The 25,353-nt window shown below is 34.0% G+C and overlaps 1 protein-coding gene across 1 annotated transcript in view; it reads left to right on the top strand.

Moving 5' to 3' along the window:
* The window catches only part of UBR3 (ubiquitin protein ligase E3 component n-recognin 3 (putative)), a 272,765-nt gene that overhangs the window by 171,244 nt on the left and 76,168 nt on the right, over window positions 1-25,353 (top strand). Inside the window, exons 24-29 of the mRNA XM_006878857.1 lie at window positions 1,101-1,189; window positions 3,341-3,490; window positions 7,885-8,018; window positions 15,043-15,153; window positions 19,866-20,066; window positions 21,219-21,355. Coding sequence (XP_006878919.1) covers window positions 1,101-1,189; window positions 3,341-3,490; window positions 7,885-8,018; window positions 15,043-15,153; window positions 19,866-20,066; window positions 21,219-21,355 — 822 coding nt within the window. The remainder of the gene's footprint in view (window positions 1-1,100; window positions 1,190-3,340; window positions 3,491-7,884; window positions 8,019-15,042; window positions 15,154-19,865; window positions 20,067-21,218; window positions 21,356-25,353) is intronic.

Genomic DNA, 25,353 nt, shown 5'->3' with positions numbered 1-25,353 from the left:
TCTTTCTGTTTTGCTCCAGACACATAGAGATCAATAGTTATTTGGTTGCTCATAAGCATTTAAGAGCTTATACACTAGTTACCAAAATAAGATACAGAATATTTTATTTATGAAGATATCATGCCAGTTAACTGAGTTTTCACCCAAGATTGTTATCTTAAACTCTCAAGCCCATTAACTTAGTCTTGTGACCTATTTGACTGTTATATCTGAGAAAGTCTCCATGATTGTGTCCCCTTATACTAGTTTGCTTTTTAATTTTCTTATTCTTACATTCTTGTATTGTTCTTTTTTCATTCATGGTTTTTATTTCATTATATATTTTTATTTGTACTGATTTATTTACAATGTTTGAATACATTGTTTTTCACAAAAGATCCTTCCCATTTCCTTCACTCCCCCCATCATTGATGGTTTCTTGACAACTAACCTTAAAAATGAAATTGAAATCTATTTTGGAACTAGATAAAAGATAAATAATAAACAGGATAGAATTAATTAAACCACAGGACTGTGCACTCATGCTTAAGTTTTGGCATAGTTTTATTCTACTATGAGTGGGTTTGGGATCTTCAGACTTTTAAAAAAATAAATTTGGAATATCTCTTAATAGAAACTGGGAAACTTCAGAGCTTTTGCTGTGAGAGAGTTTTTAGAGTAATGGTGAATGTGAAAATTCTTATCTTCAAAATTCTATTCATATTTAAACATTGTTTCTTCTAGCAAACATTTTGCTATTATTTGTATAGGAACAGAAAGGAATAGTTCCTTGCTTAAACGAAAGTATTTCTCATAAATAACTTACATATATTTAGATAATAATTCTGGAAATCCAAGTATTCTATCTACTTTATTTCACATTTTAGAGTTAAATCTTTACTTTTATTTTTGCTTACTAAATTGATGATATTTAGATTTTTTTAAAGTAGTGGAATCCTTTCAGACAGTAAAATCTTACATGAAGCTAAATACATGCTACAGAAAATAAATTGCTCTCAACTATGTACCAGGATTTTTTTAATACAGTATGTATTCTTAAAAGATACTGGGTAACTCTTAAGAACATCTGATCCTTATCACTTTATTTCTGTTTAATCTAGGCGACAAAAAGCTAGAGAGAGGCAACAGAAATTGCTTGCAGAGTTTGCTTCACGGCAGAAAAGCTTCATGGAAACAGCAATGGACGTTGGTAAGTCAAAATTTATTAGTTTAGAATTTTCAGTATTACAAGGCCATGACCTTTGCAATGATCTAGTTCAGCCATCCATCAGTTTTTGACATTATAGGGATCATTTCCAGCTTTTATTTAAATAGAGTAATGAAATATCAAACCTTTATTATAAACATTCCATTCTGTTGAGTAATTTCAGTTGTCAGAAAGTTCTTTCTAATGGTATCAAAAGAATATTCTACCCTGTTTTCTTCTATTAAATTGCTTCTTTAAGTTATGAGGTCTCTCTTTATATAGTTACTTAATTCTGGGTTTTCCCATCAAGTCTTTCTAATATCCTTGGAACAGTTTTCTTCAGTGCCTTTCTTATCTTTCCCTTTCCTTCATCTCCTCTACTATTATTTTGTAGAAACAGAAATTAAATAAGGAATTTTTTTTACTCTAGCCTTACTCAGGCCATATCCTAACAGATCTTTTAATTTTATATGTACATTAGTTCATTTTTTTTTTACCAAAATTGAATTATTTCTGTAAACACAGAAAAAAGGTTGAAAGAACAGTATTAAGAACCTTCACCTCCTTATCATTGTGCTATTTGCTTCACTTCTAAATAAATCACTACAAATGCCTGAGGACTGAGAATATTTTCTGCTGCTGGAACTATAATGCAACAATATTCTCTGCAACTATAACTGTAATATCCTTAAAAACAGCTTACAGAAAAAAATTTTACATCAGGGAGCTCTAGTGGCCTAGTGGCAGGAAGCTGCGGTGCAATCCCAAAGGTGCACTGTTTGAATCCACTAGATGCCCCATTGGAGAAGAAGGGACAGTCTCCTTCTGTACCAGTCAGATCTGACTTGAAGAAAAATTGCACATCAACCCATTAAGAAACAAAAGAATGATGTTTTTTTTTAAAATATACAAAGTAAAAATAAGGAAATAAAACAAGAGTGATAGTTATAAACATGATGACTGGTTGAGGACAATACTAATTCATTCTTAACCAAATACATAATTTTGTACAGTGCGAATGTGACAATATTGGCAGTTGTCACAGAGCATTCAGACTTTGTAGAAGAAAGCAGTAAATGCAAGTGATGTGCTTATTTTGGGGAAGCAACTCACCTATTAATTTGCTAAGCAGGTACTTCTGAGGTGGAGTTAAATATGAAAGTTTGTTTTATGTCCTTAAAGCCAAATAAAATGCAATTTTGAGTCTGTTTGTACAGTGAAAAAATCCTCTGTGCCCACCGTGGAGTGCAAATCCTACCTTTCACCTTGCCACTGGGTTTTGTAGTCAAGTTAACCAAAAATATTTCGCACTGTTTTGAAGATAATAACTTCATGATTTGTCCATCCTGTCCCTCACCCATAAAATCTGGTACATGAAAGCAAAGCATAGAACACAAAGATTAGCCTTATCTGATTGGTAAATAGTTTATATTAATCTGATGTGTTTATGAATGTAATGGTTAAAAATAAAGGCAAAGGCATAAAGCTTAACAAAGGTAAACTTTCATACTAAATTAATAGTGAAGAAAAGGAAGACAAAGACTATTTTGTAATTAAAGATAACTTTCATGTGAAAATAATTTTTAAAGCAACTTTAACAAAAATTATAATAAACATTTTATGTAATGCAATATTTGTAGATGGTTTTCCATATGTTTATGTACTATCTAAATTTTGCTGTGTTTTTGTAAATATCTTCCCTAAAGGAAATTAAAAACAAACAGCCTCTCCTTTCTTCTTTTAAAATGTTGTATGTTGTAGTTTGATTTTTTGATGCAAATGCCTTTGCCTTTGTATTCTGGGTATCAATTCATACATAAATGACTCAATCAGTGAATTTTACCATAAATTCTTTGAAATCTTCAAAGCAATTCTGCATTTTTTGAATATTTTTCAGAGTAGATGTTTTACTTTGACAAGATTTTTTTCCTCTTGGTTTAGTAGTATAATAAATATAATAAATAAATATCATAAATATCATAAATATAATATCATAAATATAATAGCATAAATATAATATAATATAATATAATAGGTTTATTGGTGCTGAAATTGAAAACATTTAACTTGAACTTGTCCCTATTTCCCTATACCCATTTTCTTCGAAGAAAGTTTTTCTCGCTCATAATTAAGAGCTGTGAAATTTTCCCTTAGACTCTCCTGAGACTGATACTCCTATGGAGATAAGCACAGCAGAACCACAAGTTTCAGAGGCAGTTTATGACTGTGTTATTTGTGGACAGAGTGGTCCTTCCTCTGAAGACAGACCTACAGGATTGGTTGTATTGTTACAAGCTTCTTCAGGTAAAAAAAAAAATTCTTCAAAGAGAACGTATATATACAGCAGATTAATAAATATCTGAAGTAAATGAAAGTTAATTGTATGTTTACTTATACTTACAGATCTACATAGCAGAGTTTCTTAATTTCACTTTATGTCACTGTCCTGGACCTTAACAGAGTTTTCCCTCTGAGTTATACATTATTTTCTTAAAGAGTAGCATGTAATCACATTGTTGTAACTGCTGGTGCTCATGTATTAGCTGTGTATATACTCAGTAGCTAAATTCAGCTTTCTGGGAAGTTTTAATATTTTAGAACTTAGAGCTTTGGTAGTCTAGTGGTGAGAAGCTGCATTGCAATCCCAAAGGTATAGAGTTGGGATCCACCAGCTACTCTATAGGAGAAGTGCCCTCCCATGTGATTTACTACCTATGAAAACTCACTTGAGGGTCAGCTTTGAATCATCTGACTGGATGTCACACATCTTGGAAAAGAACCACTAGTGGCTTAGTGTTAAGGGGTTGTGCTGCCAATGCCAAGGTACACAGCTCGAATCCTCCAGGCAGTGTGAGAAGAAATATGGACAGTCTCCTCCTGTGCAATATATAGCTTCTGAAAACCCACTAGAGAGTCAGCTATAAGGCAGTTTCGACTCCATGGCACATAACAAAAGAATTTGAAAACTTGTTAAACCAAGAGATGCTACTAGCAATTTAAATATTTTAAATGGCATATAGTTATGCCCTTATTTCTTGAGCTATTTTGGTGCTAGATGAAAGGTTAGAGGTTCAAGTTCATAAAGACGTACTTACGAAGAAAGGGCTATCATTCACCTTTTGAAAAATATCGGCTAATGAAAACTGTAGGTAGAACAGTTCTACTCTGACCCACGTAGGGTTGCCATCAGGTGGAATTGACTTGGCAACAACTCTAGAAAATGATAATTGAACACTTTTAATAATGGTTTCTATTATTTGTGCTGCTAAGATTAATAGCAGACAATAAGAAGTCTCAGGTCAGTGTAGTCCCAAATGCTTAACCAGCTTTTGTCATTATCTTGATGTGCCATTGTGTTGCTTTTGACTCATAGTGACCATATGTATAACAATTCTGAACCCTACTCTATCTTGAGCCAACCTCATTGTCTCCAACACATCTACCCATACTACCCCAGTCACTGAATCAATATATCCCATCCAGTGTCTTCCTCTCCTGTTGCTGTCCCTTTACCCTTCCAAGCATTATTTCCCTCTCCAAGGATTGGCCCCTTTTTGCAGTATTCCCAAAGTATGTCAGATGAAGTTTCAAAATCCTTGCCTCCACAGAGCAGCCTGGTTTCACCCTTTCCAGGATGAACCTATTTGTTGTCCTAGCAGTCCATGGTATGTTCAACATTCTTCTTCAGCACCAAAACTCAAAGATATAAATTTTTCTTCTATTGTTTTTAGTCTTTGTCTAGCTTTCTGATGAATAGCAAGTAATTGTGAAGATTATGGCCTGGATCAGGCAGACCATAAGTCCATAGTTTCCAACATTAATAGTTCCATTCATAGCTCAGCTTTCCAGTTCCTCTATGGCCCTTGAATTTGATAATTTGCTAGAAGGTCCTCCAGAGACTCAGACCTGTCAGGGGAAGGACTTAGGTTACTATAGGTATGCAGGCTGGCTTTGTAGAAATTGGTGAACAACGAGCCAGGCTGGATATACTTGGATGCTTAGTCCATCATACACGATTTCTTAGTCCAGACAACTTCCCATCTTCCAGCAGGCTTTGGCAAAGTTTACAGTCACACTGCTACTCCTGTGTTGGTATATTTACACACCTTTGCAAAATGAGTGGATACAATGTGACAGTGACAGAGTCTGACTTAAGGGGAACTGTCCCCATCAACTACCCTCCATGCTGCTGCACCTATTTTCTCCAGTTACTGGGTTCCATTTTTGTTGTTGACTCACAGACTTTATTCAAACTTATGGTACCAAGAATGAGGTTTATTAGTGAAATAGATTGGGGAGAGTGAGAGGTAAAGAATATCTCACAAAACAAGTCCAGGTTTAGTCCAGCAGTTCCAAGCCAGATAAACAGCAAAACACAATTCCTTAAACAGTAAAAGTCCTGGTTTCAGTTCAATAATTACAAATTCAAGAAGCCTCTGGTTTCCTTAATCATCCAGCAAGGTTTGCCTTAGAGCAGTTAAAAGTCAGGCATGATGTCCTTCTCTAAGGACTGGTCTCTCCTTACAGCATGACCAAAGTATGTCAGATGAAGCCTCAGAATCTGGTACCCTCAATACTCTTCTCCAACACCAAAGCTCAAAGGCATAAATTCTCCTTCTATCCTCCCTAGTCATTGTCCAACTCTCTGATGCATAACAAGTGATTGCAGAAAATGAAATAGAGAATATAAAACAGTTGTTGTTAGGTATGGTTAGGTCAGCTACAATTCATGATGACACTTATAGACCTTATCTTACCCTCAAGGTCTGCTTCTTGCTAAAGCCCGTTGTTGTAGTAAGTTTGTCAGTCCATTTAGCTGAGGGTTCCTCTCTCTTTGACCATCTACCTGTCCCAATATGATGCCTTTTTCCAAGGACTGATACTTCCTGACAGCATGCCCATAGAATGTGAGAGAATGTAAAAAGAGCAAGGGCCTCATGGGGACAGCCATACCTGACCTTTACCAACATCATAAAGAGGTCCACTTCAGCAATATCAGTGACACAAAACCAATTCCCATGAGGTCACACTATCACACTTCTTTCTGCTAATTGCAGCACTAATTTTACTGCTTTACTGGGTTCAAACTCTGAGATGATAGCTCACAAACCACAGAACCATTATGGGGAAGTAAAAAAGTTAGTAGCAGAATACAGTCAGGACAGCTTCCAAAATGTGCTTGTAGGTACCTCAGCCTTAGGCCAGTGTTACAAAGCTCTTAGTCCTGCCAATTATGCACATTCCTCACCCTCAACTCTTTCCATTTGCCCAACAAACTTGGACAAAGGCTCTTAGTTCTTGTTCCATGGTGTAGCAGTTCCAGTATTCCATCTCTTATCAGGTCTCTGGATCTTAGCTGTAGCTGTGATGGCTACTCTGATATAGGCCCTACTCTGGTTGATGCAAGAATCTCTAGGCTCTGAAGGACACACTCCAGTCTTTTTCTTTCTTTCTTTTTTTTAATCATTTTAAAAAATTAATTTTAATTAAAATTGACAGACACTTTGGATTTCTATTCATTCATTGTTGCACTTTTCTTTCTGCCCCCCACCCCAGTACACTCTTCTGTTTGAAAAGCAAAAGAAAAGTTCACCCATTGTTTTACAATCCCTCCCCACCCAGGTCCACTCCACTATGCATTCTTCGTTCTGGACTCCTGTCATGACAATAATACCTAATCACATATCCCTTTTAAACAATTTTATCCCTCATCTGTTTCAATGCAGTATACATTATATATCCTATCCCATCTTTCTCAGTCTCTCCCCAACCCCAGTGTCAGTCCTGTTTTACAACAGTGGCTGTATGCAGTATGTGTCCCTTTGTAACTGAGATATTTCACTCAGCTTAATGTCCTCCAGGGTCACCCATTTTGAATAATATTGCATGAGTTCCTTGTTTTTCAGTGCTGCGTAGTATTCCATTGTGTGAATATACCACAGCTTCTCTATCCATTCTGTTATTGATGGGCATTTAGGTTGTTTCCAACTCCTTGCTATTGTGAACAAAGCTGCGATAAACATGGGTGTGCATATATCTGCTTGGGTGGCAGTTATGGTCTTTTTGAGATTTATTCCCAGTAGTGGAATTAGAGTCAAATGGTATTTCTATTTGCGAGTTTTTGAGAAAGTGCCACACCGCCTTCCACAGTATTTGCACCATTTTACACTTCCACCAAAAGTGAATAAGGGTTCCAGTTTTTCCATAACCTCACCAGCATTTGTTGCTTGCTGTTCTGTTAAATTTTGCTATTCTTACTGGGGTGAGATGATATAGTTATTTTGATTTGTATCTCTCTTCAAGCTAGGGATTTTGAACATTTCTTCATGTGCTTGTTGGCCATCTGAATGCCATCTTTGGTGAAGTGTCTGTTCATATCCTGTGCACATTTTTTTAATTGGATTATTTACCTTTGCTTTTTCCTTTGCTGATGGAAAAGGTCTCCAGTTTTGCTACTGTATCTGCTCAATTTAATGGTGAGACTAGCTTCTGAAAAATCTATTAGAGAGTCAGCCATGAGTTGCTTCCAACTCAACAGTGTACCACAGCAACAATTCTAGAAGAAAATGAGTTCACACTTTTAAAATCTATAAGTAGAAAATAAGTGTAGCTTCTTTCTGGTAAATAATTTAGTAGTTTTTGTAAATCAGATGTACATGTTGGGGTTTTAATGACTCTTTTATCTGTGGTTCTTGTAGTTTTAGGGCAGTGCCGTGACAGCCTTGAGCCAAAAAAGCTGCCCATCACAGAAGAGGAGCAGATTTACCCTTGGGACACATGTGCAGCAGTGCATGATGTGAGGCTGTCCTTATTACAGCGTTATTTTAAAGATGTGAGTATCCATTTTATTGAATAAAATTTCTCTCTTCAAAATTGATGGTTATTTTTATCCAAATAAAATTTTATTGTATATATTTTCTTCTCACAAAATATCGTTCTGGTTTACAATCTCAAGATTTATTAAAATGCAAACTAGTATGAAGATGGAAAGCAATTAAATTTGTTAAAAAATTAAAAATTCAGGTAATTTTATTAACCTTTGTTTTATTTATTTTTTAAATTTTGAATATATGAATTCAACTCAGTGAAATTATTCTACATAAGCTCTGTGAAAACTGTTAGGTATGGCATAACGATTTTTATCTCTGTTAATATTCATTGAAAAATTATAATGAAATAACATGATACTTTTAAAATGTTCAATTAAAAAAAAATCTGACTCACAGACTCTATGGCTTCTGATTGTAAACTTGATGCCTGTTAATTTTTTTTTCTTAGTCCTTTGGGCTTGACATGTTTCCAGCCAGTGAACTGAAGGGATCATTTAGAGATGTCTTATAATTTGGAAGATAAATTTTATTTATTTAGTAGTAGCATTATTATTAACTTCTTTGTAGAGTTTCTTTACTGCTTGTGGTGATATGAAATTGAGTTTCCTTTGACTTGTGATTGATTTTGTGTTGGCTATATCTTGGAGCAAGTGAATAGACAATAAATAATAGCTTAAAATATTAAAAATTCTTAAAATATAAAGTGAAACATTATTTTTAGCTAGCTGTTATACATGATTGTCTGATAGAGTTCCCAGTATAACATCTTTTGTCTATATGCCATTTAGTTCTGATAGTATACATTATAAGATAGGTGGAAGAGAGAATACCTATTGATCAGGAAAAGTAACTGACTCAGTTGAATAGGAGAGTCAAGAGTGTGGTTCCATAATGGCCTGAATTGAGGAGGAGAAGGTTTCTTTTGGATTCTGTAGAGGTTGATGGCTCTAATTAGGCTGTTATCTTACAGAATAGAAAGATTTCTGGACCAGACAATCTGGGATTTGGCCCTAGTTCTACTATTTCTTAGCAAATAACGGTGGTCAGATTCCTTATGCATTCTAGGGCTAAATTTCCTAATGTGTAAAATAAGAGTTTATGATAATTTTCCACATGGTAACTCACAAGATTATGAAGATGAGATTCCTTTATGTAGTTTTGCCATAGTAAAAGTCATTGTAAATAATAAAGTGAAATTTTAAATATTCAAACTCGCCCATTTAGAGGTCTCAAAACTCGTTGCCCTTGAGTTGATTCCAACTTATAGCTACCTTACAGAACAGAATATATCTACTCCCTAGGGTTTCTGTGTCTGTAAATCCTTATTTTAGCAGATCAATACATCAAAGAAGGATTCAAGTTATAGCTTATAGGCAATTTAGGTGAAGTAATAACAATCATATTTCTGAATATATACACATACTTTGGAATAAAACTTATGGTTATTTGGGAAAATCAGCTTGTCTATATACATACAAGGACACATAATTTTTTCTTTGTGCCTTCTTGTGAAGACAATTATGAAGTTATGCTAAGTTTGTTTTTGCAGAAAATTTGTTGTGACTTTAGATTCCCCCCCCCCATAACTGTGCTTTTAATTGTATAATTTTGGAATAATTTTAAGGTGAATGAGTTTGGATTAATTCCAAAGCTAAACAGAAAAGAAGTATAATTTAATTGCATCAAAGGATGCTCCAGACCTAAGAGCATAGTAATTTTGAGAGAGGAAGAGATCTATTAAAGTGGAGGAAATCAGGGTATTTCTTTCCTACAGCCAGAATAGTTATTCAGTCCTCGAAAAGTATCTTTCTAAGTCTGAGTCTGTTGGAATTTTTGAGTAATGAGTCATATCTAAATCATTACTTTTGTGTTATGCAGGGTACTGTCTGTGTATATGGTGTTTTCTCTGGCGTGGATGCCCCTGGAAGTCTAGTGGTATTACTAGTATTGGCTTTATATATCCTTAGGGCCTCTTCCATATTTGTGTTACAGAAGCTCAATGAAGTTGTTCCTGAATTACTATAGTATAGATTACCATAGTTTATATAGCCAGTGCAGACTTGTATAATGGAATGGTGATTATCACTGGATAGTGATATTGATTGTGGAATGAAACTGTGTGAATTCTTCTCTCTTTAGGAAAAAATGCATGCATTTTACACAGTTGACTTGTAGAATAGATCATATAAGACATTTACTGTAGAAACTGGAAAGGTTTTAAATGGGAGGAAGAGAAAAGCAATACAAGGAACAAGCCTACATTTAGGTTTGAATTTAAGCTTTATCACTTGTGGCTGAATGACCTTGAAAAACTGGTCTTTCTCCTTTATAAAAAAAGATAATAGCATCTACTATATGAGATTCTAATAAGCAAAGAGATTATGAAGATTAGATGTTGAACACTTAACAGTCATGATGGCACATAGTTAAAGTTCCCAAAACATTAAAATTATTTAGTAGATTTTTTGTCACTGATTTGATTCTTCATAAATTCCAAATAAGACATCTAAAAGTAAAACAAAATTCTATAGACACATGATGTACTATTTTTAGTTTGAAAATTTGCTTTTATGAAAAAAAGATTAAATACATTTTTTAATAGCATAGTGGCAAATAGAACTGTTTATTAACTGACTACCAACCATTCAAAAATTATCTAACACTAAAAACAAATATGAGCAGGCCTCCTGTTGTTTTTCTGATTTGTAACAGTAGAAGCCTGAGCACTTGCTGTGAGTATTTGATTTGTACTGTTGAAAGTTTCTAAGTCCTCTGAGAGAACAATTTGTATTTATATTTCAACTTTCAGATACTTTTGAAGTGTCTAGTATTGGAATTTTGTTTACTGTCATGCGACTTGACGGCACATAACAACAACATCATACAAAGATGATTTGGCCATCTTATATTGTTGTTATATGTCGTCAAGTTGCCTGCAATTCATAGTGACCATGTGTACAATAGCCCTCAACCCGTCTCTATCCTGTGCCAATCTTAATGTCTCTGACACACCCACTTCCATTACCCCAGTCATTGAATCAGTCCATCTCATTGAGGGTCTTCCTTTCTTGTGATGTTCCTCCACCCTCCCAAGCATGACATCCCTCTCCAAGTACTGGTCTTGCCTTGCAACATGTCCAAAGTATGCCAGACGAAGCTTCAGAATCCTTGCCTCCAAGGAGCAGCCTGGTCTCACCCTCTCTAGGCCATGGTATATTCAATATCTAGCACCACAGATCAAAGACATCTGTTTTCCTTCTATCATCCCTAGTCATTGTCCAGCTTTCTGATGCATAACAAGTAATTACAAAGACTATCTGCTTCCAAAAAAAGCTTGCCTCCAGAATCTCTATGAACATGGAGAAGAGATGAACATTTAGTGTCCAAGACTCGTTCATAGGGTCTCTTGTGGCTTGGCTACAGTTTTACAGCACTTAACAACAACATGGCCTGGATCAGGTGCATCTTAGTCTCCAGACTGAGATTGTTGCTCTTTCAGTACTTTGGAGAGGTATCTGACAGCAGTCTTTCCCAATGCAGTTCGTCTTTTAATTTCATGGTTGCTGGTACCAAGAGTATTGATTATGGAGCCAAGTAAACTAAAGCTGTTAACAATCTCAAACTCTCCACCATCTATCATGATGCTGCAAATCGGCCCAGTGGTGAGAATCTTTTTTTTTTCTCGGTGTTGAACTTCAATTTGTATTGAAGGCTGCAGTCCTTGACCTTCTGTAGCAAGTGTTTGAGATCCTCCTCAGTTTCAGCAAGGAGGTTAGTATAATCTGTATGACACTGATTGTTCATGAGTCTACCTCCAATTCTGATCCCACGTGTCTCCTCACAGAGCCCAGCCTCCCAGATAATATGTTCTACATATAGATTGAAAATGTATGGAGATAGGATACATACCTGGCACACACCCTTTCCAATTTTGAACCAGGCATTGTTTCCTTGCTCTGTTCTGATAACTGCCTCCTGGTATAGGTTCCACATATTAGAATATATAAGTTTCTTTTCCATTTAAATATAGTTTATACAACCTAAATGTTAATGAAGTGAAATATGAAGTTTAGCTAATAATAATTTATCAGTATTGGTACATCAGTTATAACACATATCACAGAAATGCCAAGTATTAGTTGGAGAACTAATGTGCAGGAGAAGGGTATATGTGGAACTCTGTTTTTCACTTAAATTTTTTGTAAGCCCAAACTACTTAAGAAGAGAAATGAAAAATGTAAAGATCATGCCTTTTTTGGTAGTTTGAGTCCACCAGTGGCTCCATGGGGAGAATGATTGGTCTTCTCCTCCTTTGTGATTTTAAAGCCTTGGAAACACAAAGGAAGGCCAGCTCTTAGTTCTGACTTGATGGGAATGAGCTAGTTAAAAATGTAATCTTAAAAGGTTAACTTTTTTCCTATAAAATTTCATTAAAATCTCAGTTTAAAAAAAGAAATACAAAAGCTTAATTTTTAAGCTTGCCAATCTTTTAAGCTTGGAGAACATATAATATGATGGCTGTCAAATCTTTCATTATATGCTGTCCGTTAAGTTAGGCCTGATGTCACATCCAGGCCTGGCTATCCGCTTACTATAGACCCTAAAGAGGACATTTAAATTCACACTCTAAAGCTATCTGACAGAGATTAAGTGATGAAAATTTGAAGGAAAATAAGAGCAAAGTCTTAAGCTTGTTTATAAGTTGAAGGAAGAAATGAACAGATAACATGAAGCTAGAAAAGAAAGAGTAGATAAAATAGTTAACTATTAAAACAAATTTAAATCGTGCAACCCTGTGGTTTCCCCTCTACACATCCTCACCCCTCTGCTCTCCTTCCCTCTTTGCTTCTCCTAAATGTTTTACTAGTTATTACTCTATTTTTATAATAATGGTTTTATGCAGTATTTTTCTTTAGGAGTCTGAGTTCATTCACTCAGCATAAGGCTCTCCAGTCTCACCCAAGTAATGTATTTTTTGAAATTGTTCCTCCCGAGTTCTGCATAGTATTCCATTGTGTGAATGTGGAGGGATGAGGTGAAGGAAATGGGAAGGATCTGGCTGGGACCTGAAAAGACAGGAATATGATGGGCAAGGTCCAGTGGTGATTAATTTTATAAAACATAATGCATGGGAGTGATTGTATGAAATACAATGTGAATGAAGAATAGTAGTGTGAAATAAATTGCATATGAACTTTGTAAGAAAACCAGTATAAAAATAAAATTTAAAAGATGGAAAAAATTTTAAAAGATATGTAATTTGCTTATATATCTAGGTTTCTTTTTTACTGCATATTAAGCTTTTGAATGTTAAATCATGGTTTTGGCTTATTTTTGTGACCAAATTTGTACCTTAAAATGATGTATGAATCCTTCCCATTTCTTTTACCCCACCCTCCACCCAACAAACTGTGCAACCCTGTGGTTTTGCTCTTATCCGTCATCATCCCTCTGCTCCCCCTCTTCCCCCTTTGGGTTCCTATACATATTGGGTTCCTATACTAGTTTTCCTTTCATTTTTACAATAATGGTCTTATGCAGCATCCTGCAGGGACCTGAATAGATAATTATGAGTGAAGTCCAATTGTGATTTTTATAAAACATAATGCATGAAAATGACTATATGAAACACAATATAAATGAAGAATAATGAGAAACACAATGTATACGAACTTGGTAAGCAAACCAATAAAAAGAAAGAAAAACAAACCAGAATAATGCTGAAATAAACAGTGCTGTACAAGTTAAAAAAAAAAAAGAGAAAAGATAATATGGATCTGCATCAGGGAGAGAAGAAATTGAAGTAAGGAGGCCAGTGAAATATTGTTTAAGACCTCAACATGTCTTCCTCAAAATAAGAACTTGAGTGCTATAGTCGATATGAAGTGGAGAAGCTAAATCCCAAGTTGTAGGGAGGTAGAATCAGTATGGTTTGTAAACTGAAACTGCTTTAGAATGAATCTGAGTTACAACTTGACAAGTTAATCGATTGTAGTAGTTTTATAAACCAAGAGAAAGAGAAAGGTTTATGTGGAAAATAATAAAGTTTTGATACATTAATTTTATGCTATCTCAGGATCATCAAACTGGAGGTTTCTAATTCTCAATTGGCTCTTCTTATTTAATATTCAGGCAAAAGCCCTTGAAAGGTAATTTAAATTACTGGAATTATAGTTTTAATGAGAAGAAAAAAGCACTTTGAATAGTCTTGAGGAATAGAGATATTGAAGGGGCAGGTAATGAAATAGGGATATTAAAGCTCAGGGAAAACATTTACATAGAAGCGAAACTAAAAGATGATAGTATTATGGAAGACAGAGGAAAGAAGAAATTTTTTATTTTAAAATTGATTAAAGCAAGAAATAGTTAATGTTTTTGTCACACTGATTTTTTATTGTGATAATGTAGATCTTGCCCATAGCATTTCCTAGGAGCAGATTATAGGTAGGTCTGAATCACCAGTCTTTCATTAGAACATTTAACCATTGTACCACAAGGACTCTTAAGTTCTATATAGAGTACTTAAGGGCATCAGAAGCACTATAGTGCATACTAAAACATAGTATCAGTAACTTATTATATTTTATGAAGTGGTAGAAAGATTATAATGCTATTTGGGGTTTCCCCCCATTTTAAGCATAGGTACTTGAGAGCTAAAATTTTATGGCATTACAAATTAAAAAGTGTAACTTTATTACCTTTAGGATGTCTAATTGGGTAATTATACTGCAAAAATACAAACTACTTTTTCTTGTTGTGTGCTTTTGGCACAGAACCAACTTGTAGTTGACCTTCCAGCATGTTTTCAGAGGCTGTCGGCTGCATGGAGATTGTCCATCTTTTACCCACAGAGCAACTGATAGATTCAGATTGTGAGCATTTGAGTTGTCAGCACAATTCCTTAAGCCATCAGAACTCACTGTGTATTAATATAACAATAGGAAATGATACAGAAGTTTATATTACTATATTTAAATATGTTTGTATATAATTAAAATTAATTTTATTTGCTCTGTTTTTTTTAAGAGTTCCTGTCTCTTGGCAGTATCCATTGGTTGGGAAGGAGGTGTTTATGTTCAAACCTGTGGCCACACATTACATATAGACTGTCATAAATCTTACATGGAATCATTACGGGTAAGTTGAGTGAGGGGTCGGGGAAGGAGTATATGTTTTTCCAGATGTTAAATATTTTTCTGAAACTTATATGCTCCAACTCCAGTTCATCATTTTGTATGATTTTGATGACAATACAACAAATAACAACCTCCCAATTCCTTGGTTTTTCCAGGAATATTTTTTTTCTTTTTTAGTATCACTTCAACAATTTACATGATGACAATTTAAACTGAAACTTTGTTAGTGTTATCTACTCTAGCTCTGAAATATTAAACTTTCAACATTCTATCACTTTATTATATACTCCTCTTCACATTCTCTTCTTTTCCGTTATCATTGGTGTATACTTTGAGACCTTGGTTTCTCATTTTATTCCTCTCCATTCATTCTTCTATTACCAGTCATTTAGTCTGCCACCTTTGATCTTAGATGCAGGCATTCAGCCCTCTAAAGAAAAATCATATGACTAAGTTAACTTGTATCAACATAAATTGATGATTTCTAATAATGGCCTACAATGAGGGACATGGATGATAAATTTATTTGTCTGTGTGATTGATCAGTTCCCTTTGCTGTTCCCTTGAGCAGCTATTCTAAACCATTGACCACACTCACTACCAGATTCTTTCTTTGCCTAAACCCAAGATTTCTTTCTGTTCATCAGATTCTACCCTTATCTGTGTAGCCTAGAAAACAATGGTTCTTCGCTACATTTTCCATTAGTTTTTAACTTGTGTTTCAGTTCCTCAATAAATGATTGTATTACTATAAACCCTGCCTTATATTCTTTTTTCTATTCCAGGATGTTTCTCACTGTGTTTCAGTTTTCCCTTTTTCCTAACACTAGAGGGACCTGGATCCATCAGTAATAAACTATTTTTTAAAAATATATATCTTCAGTGATTCTGACTCTGCTCAGCTCATGAAGTCATTATAGTTTCTCTTTTAGAATGCCTTTCCTTGCCTCTGTATTCCTTTTGAGCTTCAGTCCTCTCTTCAGCTTAGCTTCTTAAAAATAGAGGCTAATCTGGTTTCCTGTTCTAACTTGGAGAGCAGATATTTTTCCCCTTTCTGTTCTGCACCTTTCACTTTTTTTATTATTAGTTTCAATGAAAATTTACAGAGACTGGATTTCCATTCATTCATTGTTGCACTTTTCTCCCCTCACAACCCTGCCCCCAGTACTCTACTCTCTTGGAAAAGTAAAAGAAAAATTCTTTCATTGTTTTACATTCCCTTCCCCCAGTTCCACTCAACTATGTAGCCTTCGCTCTGGACTCCCGTCATGACAAAAATACCTACTCACATATCCCTTTTAAACAGTTTCTCCCTCATCTGTTTCAGTGCAGTATACATTATTTATCCATATCTTTCTCAGTCTCCCCCCAACCCCCAAGTCAGTCCTGTTTTACAACAGTGGCACCACGCAGTATTTGTTCTTTTGTGACTGAGATACTTCACTCAGCATAATGTCCTCCAGGGTCACCCATTTTGAATAATACTGCATGAGTTCCTTATTTTTCAGTGCAGCATAGTATTCCATTGTATGAATATACCACAGCTTCTCTATCCATTTGTTTGTTGATGGACACTTGGGTTTTTTCCAACACCTTGCTACTGTGAACAAAGCCATGATAAACATGGACGTGTATCACCTTTCACTTTCATGTTCGGTTGTTTACCAAATTTTATTGATTCTGCTTCCATTAATCCTATAGACCACAGTTTGCACTCACTAGTCCCATTGCTACTTTTCTGTGTATGCCTTCTTCTCACATCTTGATTATTATGTTTGTTTACTTATTGATCTGTCATTCAAGTCTCAATTATCTACTACACTGGTCTCTAAGTTGTATATCTAATGGCATAAATACTGAGCTTAAAAATTGCTTGTTTCCTTTTAAATTAATTACATAGATCACAATATACTTTGTAAGTCTAATATAACTATAACCCAACAGAACAAATTTTATTCTTTTCTGAATGGTATTCAGGGCACTCTGTGAAAGGGACTTGCTTATTGTTCTAGCTTTATTTTTCCTTAATTTAGTAATAATAACTGATAATAATATTAATTCAGTAATGATAATTCTTTAAGCACATTATACATTTTTCTTATCTCTTCATTGAGTCCTTCATTCAACATTTATTCAGTGCCTACGTTGGGATTGGATTGAAGCTCAGCATCAAGAAAACAAAGATTCTCACCACTGGTCCAATTGGCAGCACCATGATAGAGGGAGAAGAGATTGAGGTTGTTAACAATTACTGCTTGCTTGGATCCACAATCAACACTGTTGGCACCAGCAGCCAGGAAATCAATAGATGAAATGCAGTGAGCATATCTGTTGTCAGGAACCTCCTCATAGTATTGAGAAGCAACAGCATTGATCTAGAGACTAGTATGTGCCTGATTCATGCCATAGTGTTCATAATTAGAAGAATCAATGCCTTTGAGTTGTGGTGCTGGAGAAGAATCTTGAACATACCATGGACTGCCTAGAAAACAAATAGGTATATCTTGGAGAGGATGAAATCAAGTTTCTCCTTGGAAGCTAGGTTTTTGAAGCTCATTTCACATACTTTTCGTCCGTGGCCAGGAGGTACTGATCCTTGAAGGACATTATGCTTGGGAGGTTGGGGGGTGCAGGAGAGAAAGACTCTGATGAGAAGGATTAATACAGTAAGTAGGGCAATGAGGCTAGGTGTGTCAGAGTCAGTGGGACTGGCTGACAGAGCAGGCTTTAGAGCTGTTGTACATTGTTGCAGACCGAGGGTAAAGTAATTGTGAGACAGACAACCAAGAATGATATAAGAGAGAGTAAAGATGACAGGGCCAGCAGTCTTGATGACTGAAGCGCCCAAGCAATGTCTCTCTGTGCACTTATTGAGAATCATCAGGAAGGTAAACAAAGGGATTAGAAAACAAAAACAAAGGATCATGGGTAAGTCTTTTGCAGGAGTTCTTCTCTATTGTTTACGTTATGCTATTATCAGGAGGGAAGGATTCAGTAAATACAAACTATAAACTCAAAATGTTGACTTCCCCCCCTTTTTCTTATTTTAATAATTTTAATGAACATTTACAGAGATTTTGGATTTCCATTCTTTCATTGTTGCACTTTTCTCCCTACCAAGTCCCCTCCCCCCCCCAGTGCGCCTCCCCATCCCCAGTTCGCTCCTCTCTTTGAAATGTAAAAGAAAAATTTTTTCTTTGGTATACAATCTCCCCGCATCCCTCCCACTGCCCCAAGTACCCTCCACTATGCAACCTTAATTGTGGACTCTTAAAATGTTGACTTTTAAGGAATGCCTTAGTGCCTCAGAGTGAACTCCAGCTATTACACCTCCCTTATATTCAAGCTGAAAGAACTGAAAACCGAAATGAAGCTTCAAATTGCAATGCTAGTTATGTTGTGAACAAAATGATCCAGGAGCCAAGAAAATAAGATGGAAGGAATACACAGAGTCACTGTACCAAGAAGAATTAGGGAATGTATAGCCATTTCAGGAAGTAGCATATGAATTAAGAGGATATAGTGTTACATTTTTAAGAACTTGGGAAAATAAATATAAAAAAATAAATATTTAAGAAGAAAGGTAGAACAGAATGAACAACTCAAGAATTAAGAAATGTACGTTTGTCTTGACATACACAATTACAATCTTTGTGACTATCAACAGAAAAATATATAAAAATATTCTCTTGGAGTCTTTTTAAAATATCTTTGGTAATGCTGTTTTAGCATTTATATGTGTACATTAGCTCTATTCATTATCATTGGGTCAAAATCAATTCTAGGTGTGAAAGATTGCCCATTTTCCTACTGCTGAGGAGCAGGTAGATTTGAACCTCCTGACTTTAAGTTGGCATCATGACCCTGTACCCACTAGACCACTAGAATTTCTTGCATATGCATTTGTTCATTAATAAAATAATTTTGAGATAAATTAACTTAGTGGTAGGCTAAGAGAGAGAGAGGCTCCTGGGAAAAGAATAATAGAGTGTTTTTATTTGCACTGTAAAAATGGTCTTTAAAGACAAAATAGATACAGGATCATATCAGCCACAAAAGAAGAACAAGCACTATAAGCTTAAATTTTTGTCTTAAGCCCTCTAATTATTTTAAAAATGCTGTTTTTTTCTCCTTTTCATACCAGAAACATCTGAAGGAAATTCTGCTAATACTAATTATCCTTTTACATTCTAAGTACTCTATCTGAATCTTTCCCCCATTCACTAAACCTAAACAGATTTTCCCAGCATAGTATTGAAAGTTATATTAAACATCTTAGAAGATGAATCACATTTTTTAGACTTCATTTATTCTCAGAAGACATCGGTCCTAAATCAAACAACATGGGATACTGGGAGAATCTTCTTCATAGTCCCAGTTTATAAAAATGGACATAGAGTAAGAGGAAGTAGACCCACTTAATGTGACCTGCTTGTTTACGTATTTTTTTAATCTTAAATCCACATATCAGATTAACTGCATAGTTATTTGAATATTTCATACTGAGAAAGAGTAAGATACTTCAGCAGTTCATAGAAGAAGGCAGAAGGAAGTAATCTGGCAGATTTACTCAACACTTAAATGAGAGGTTTTCTTTTTTATTTTTATGATATATATAAAAGATATCTTTTTAATGGTTCATTAATTTTCTATAAAATATGCACAATTCATGTTTTTTTGTAAAGGTGTACATTATATATTTTCATCTTTTAGAATGACCAGGTTCTTCAGGGCTTCTCAGTGGACAAAGGAGAATTTACCTGTCCTCTGTGTAGGCAATTTGCAAACAGTGTTCTTCCTTGTTATCCTGGAAGCAGTATGGAAAATAAGCTTTGGCCACGATCTAATAACAAAAGCATACAAGATCTCATAAAGGAAGTGGAGGAGCTTCAGGGACGGCCCGGAGCTTTCACAGTAAGCATCAGTGTAAGGCAACTCTTTTGGTTGACTCAGCTCTGCTTTTTTTAGGATTCACTTTCATTTTGTCTCTAAATGGCTCTGGATCTTTAAAAATTGCTTTTAGGGTTCCTTCTTTTCTGCTGTGATAATAATTAACAAAAATAGAAATAATAGAACAAATTATTACCAAAAGTTATCCTTTGTCTAAATTGTTACAGCTTTAATATATGTCTTCCGGATCATGAAAACCTGTCAACCTAGGTGTAATGATAATTTTCAAAAAACAAAGCAAAAGAGACCAACTACAGTCCTGGTACCTTGTTCTTTCTTGCAATATAAAGGACAGTCTGTTAATTTTAAGATGTGCTTCATTAGCATATTAAATTAAGATTGTATATTCATATTACACACATGAATTTGAGAGTGTGTGTGTCTGTGTATTAGAGTGATATATTGACATGATTAATGGAACTGTTACCATAAGTCAGTCTACTAGAACATTTAGAATAAGTCAACCTGTTTTTTACTCCTTGTCTCGTAGTATTTATTTATTTGATTTAAAGTCTTAAAATATTTAATTTTCATTATAGATTTAGATATATAGAGTCCCTGAGAGAGGTGACAGAGGTCCCTATTTTATACAGTAGTTGACTTTTGAAATAAAGTCATAGTCTAAATCTTTTTAGGAAAAGTCATCTCTTAGCAGTTCCTATATTTTTAAGTGATGAATCATTTTTTTAATCTTAATTTTTTTAAGTTCAATTTTTTTTATCTATGATTTATGTATGAGACAATGATATTTTCTTTAAAAGATGAATGTGAAAGGGTTTTTGGCTCTGTGGATTTTTTTGTAAACATAGAGATTTTGTTATAAAATGTGACTTTAGTGATATCCACTCACTGGCCTAGTTTGTATACTTAATGACTGGGTTATATTGTTATCTGGCACAAGATAGAGCTCCCAAAAGAAAATATATTTGAATGAGTTTTTATCTTTGTGGACTAAATTTATATATACTAGATCTATTTATATAGCTATACTACATCTATTTTGACTTTTGAATTTCTAATTTCTTAGTATGATATATTAATATGATAATCATTCAAATATTAGATAATATTAGAAAAAATAAATGGAAATAAACTTTATATATTTGCATTTTATAGTCAGAAACCAACTTAAATAAAGAAATGGAATCTGTAATGAAAGATATAAAAAATACCACTCAGAAGAAATATAGAGATTATAGCAAGACCCCGGGCTCACCAGATAATGATTTTCTCTTTATGTACTCTGTTGCTAGGTAGGTATATAAAGTATATATTTTTGCATTCACTTATTAGTGGTTTTGTTTTTTAATGAATCATTGTTTTATTCATCCTTACTTATATTTACTTAAATATGTTACTGTTTCATGATGTTTGAAATTGTGACTAGTTTTAAGACCTTCAGTCGTACTATAAATGTATACATTTCTTTAAGAGTTTTTATATTAATGAAATTTTAGGGTAATTTTATAAGTGCTATGAAATAATTTCTGAAAATATGAGGAGAAGTATATTATTAACATCTTGATTCTTCTATCTTCCTCAGACATATATAATGTGAGAATGACATTGCATGAGTTCTATAAAGAAATGTCAAGATTGAGAGCTAAAATATTATGTTTAAAAGTTTTATTAATGGGAAAGCAAGTACAATAAGAAATAGAAAATCTAATTTTGTTTGTTTTAACCTCATGAAAGATCTAGTACATTCTAGACTATAGTACGTTTAGAAAATCAGGTAAAAATAGATGAAGCTTTAGAGAGAAATCATATTCTGAGACTGTCTTTGTAGGTAGCAGGGAGCTCAAGATAACAGTCATAAGTAAATGCTTTTTACCTGTCAGATTAGGAAGAATTAGCTTGATGGACTGGGTAAGCATTCAGCTGAGTAAGCACAGTTCCAAGGAGAAATTTTAGAGACTTAATTGAGTGAAAATGGAGAACTAGAAAAAAAAAGAAACATTTATAAACTTGTAAACTCATTCTGCCAAAATTTATATTGTATCTAGTGGGGAAAAGAACAACAACAAAAAAAAGCATTTAAAATGGTGCGTTTAAACAGGAACAGGTAAATTTGAGTTTAAATTCTAGCACTTCCAGTAAATACCTATGTAAATTGGCAAATTACTTAGTATCTCTGGACTTTTATTTTCTAACCTGTAAGATAATGGTAAGAATAGCTTCTTCATAAGGATTCAGTGGGAAGATAGGTGTGTCCTTGAATCTGGCTGTTAGCAAACACCAGGGATGTGAGTGTTCATTCATTGGTACAAAATCAGTGTATATCAAAGGTGAGAGTAGGTAGACACCTGATCTTTCAGAAACTCAGAAAATGGCATGTACAGTAAAAGCAAAACAAAAGGATAAAAAGCATAAAAAACTAATTCTGATTGTAGATCTCTGGAAGCAGAGGTTACACTTAGCCAAATGCAGTAGATAACATTTTGAAAGATGTGATTAAAGTCACGTGGCAAATTAGTGGCATAGTAGGACTAAAACTGAGATCACCTGAATCAAGGTTTAAATATTACTATCTTTTAAAACTCTCTAATGTTTCATTTTTAGAAAAAATTTTTTTAGTTATGCAATTAATTATGGCTTATCTTCCTATCCTATTCTTGAAGGCAAGAGTAACAAAAGGAGTGAAAGAGTGAAAAGAGGATGTGGTCTTTGAAACCTAAGCAAGTTGGAACTAGCAAGGAAATGATAGCACATGATAAGGAAACATTAGTTTTTGCTCTGGGACTGCAAATGCTGGATCGTTCATAGCTGATAAAATGACAGATTTTTCTGAGGCTGTAAATTGCATGGGAGAAGATTGGGGTTGGGGGGTTTGTCCCACAGAGCTGCTAGTTAATATGTGGAACCATCAGAGGCACTGCCTTTGTAACCCAAAGGTTCCAGCACAGCTCCCTACAAATAGGTTGTGAAGTGATTTTCTAGTTTTTGTGTATCCCTAAAATATGAGTATTTATCAAGAATATTTTAGAATAGCTAATTCAATATTTTGTTTGTGAAGTATGACAAATGATGTATAATTTCAGTAAACTTTTATGTGATAACCAAGCAGGATATAATTTAACCTCAAGATTTCATCGTTTTGCAAAACTTTTGTCCAATATTAATTGTACTTACAAAGTTATGGAGATTAGGGTATATGTAGACCAGCTCAATTATTCTTTTGAAGTATTATACGTTAATGTTATAAGTTTTTTAATTCAGATTGCTGATTCTTATAAGGCTTAACTTTATAAGGCAATTCTAATTGAATGGAAATAGTTGTGTATAGGATTTTACTATATTCTGGTAAGTAAAATGATTTAAATTTAGTTTAATGAATTTTTAGATTCCTGATTCTTGCTTTAAACATATATGTGACATTTAGAATAAAGCTTAGAGTGATAATGGAAAACCTTTAGATCAGTGTATTTTTGTTTTTCCGCTTTATAGGAAAGTAGGGACAGATATCAAATACTTTATTAAGGATGTAGGTAGAAAAACAGAAAAAGATGTTTTCTGCCATATCTTTCTCTGATCCCTAGTGGCAAACTCTATAAAATAGCAAAGCCATGATCTAGAGAGTAACAGTATATGATACTTAAAAACTCATTTCCAAAATAAACAAACACCTCATTACCCTTTGGCTAAAATTACTTAGACCATTTCAGAATTTTTACAGTAAGTTTGTATGTTTTTTTAAATTTAAAAAAAAATTGTATTATTTTTTGTGTGTATACCGTCAAATCAGATCTGACTGGTACAGGAGAAGATTGCCCCTCCTTCTCTAGCAAAGCATCTGGTGGATTCGAACTGTGTACCTGTGGGATTGCAGTGCAGTTTCTTGCCACTAGGCCACCAGAGCTCCTTGTCTTTTAAAAATTTTTAATAATTAAATAATTAATAAAAATAATTTAATAATTAAATAAAAAAACTGATGAAGGAAAGAAGATTCCATTTGTATAGGGTGCAAGTATATCAAGATTATAAACCAAATTTTTATACTTATGTCTAACATAACTTTATTTCATAAGTGTCTTAATAGAAATATGCATTTTTAAAAGGTAGGTATTAAAATATTAAGTAATACAATATTGATAGTAAACGTACTTTGACTTAATTCTTGAAAGAACTTTTTTTTTTAATATATATTTTTTTTTCTTTTTTTAAGTTGAGATTTTAATGAAAGTTTATAAAGAACTTTGGTTTCCAATTGTTCATTGTTGTACATTTTCCTCCTGGTTCCCCCCTCTGCCCCAGATTGCTTTTTTTTCTTTGGGAAAAAAAGTTCTTTCATTGTTCTACAGTCCCTCCCACCAAGACCACTTTACTATGCAGCTCTCATTCTGGACTTTCCCTCTTCTGTTTCAATGCTGTGGGATAAATAATCTACACATATTTTTTTTTATTAGATCCCCAGCAGGCTGATTCATCCCAGTATTTTATACAAGAGTCTTATTTCCACTGTGAACTCTTTGAACATTTATCTCTGTCTCTAAAGAAAAGATTTTTAAGTGCATAATTCCTTAGAGTTGTTTGCAAATTCGTTTGTATTTGACATTAATAATTTGAGTGCAGTACAAACTAGTTTCTCAGAACTGAATTTCCCCTGAGTAATTAATTTTGTGTACTCTTTATCAGTGAGCTTAAATTTTTTTAGTGTTTAGAGACAAAATATTTCTAGTTCATAGTTAGCTGCAAAGCTATTTTCTTTAACTGTTTAGAGTTAATTTTTGCAGAGGGAGTAGGACATTAAACCAACACTTGGTTTAAAAATTTTCTGTCATGAAAGCTTGGAGGCTTTTCTGAGTCCAGCAGAGGAAGAGCTTTGAGTACTGTCTTTTCATTTATTAAAATTAATAAAAATAACTATAGTCAAGATTTAAAGTGTTTTCAAAAAATAGTCAATTGCAAATATCAGTCATTCAAATGGGTTACGGAAAATTAATTTAAAGGAAGGCAACTTTCTTAAATACCACTGCATTTATTTCATTATTTTGAAAAAGAGTGACATGACTGCAGTAATTAATTTTTTCCGAGGACTTCTGTATTCAGTTTACATATGTCCTGGGGATATTTACTGCATGTTGTGAGAAATATGGAAATCAAAGATGATCAGACATGAAAAACTGCAATGGAGGTAGAGAGACATCTTTAAATCATGACTGGGTAAACTGCTTACTAGAGTAAATGCACCTTGCTTTATGCATTACTTGCATTCATAGAAGTCTAAACTTTGTTATTATAGTAGAAATAA

This window comes from Elephantulus edwardii, unplaced genomic scaffold (genome assembly GCF_000299155.1).
Source record: "Elephantulus edwardii isolate Elephantulus edwardi_28Jun2011 unplaced genomic scaffold, EleEdw1.0 scaffold00001, whole genome shotgun sequence".
In the NCBI taxonomy this organism is placed as follows: Eukaryota; Metazoa; Chordata; class Mammalia; order Macroscelidea; family Macroscelididae; genus Elephantulus; species Elephantulus edwardii.
Note: the sequence above shows the minus strand (reverse complement) of the source record. Positions and strands in the feature narration are given on the sequence as shown.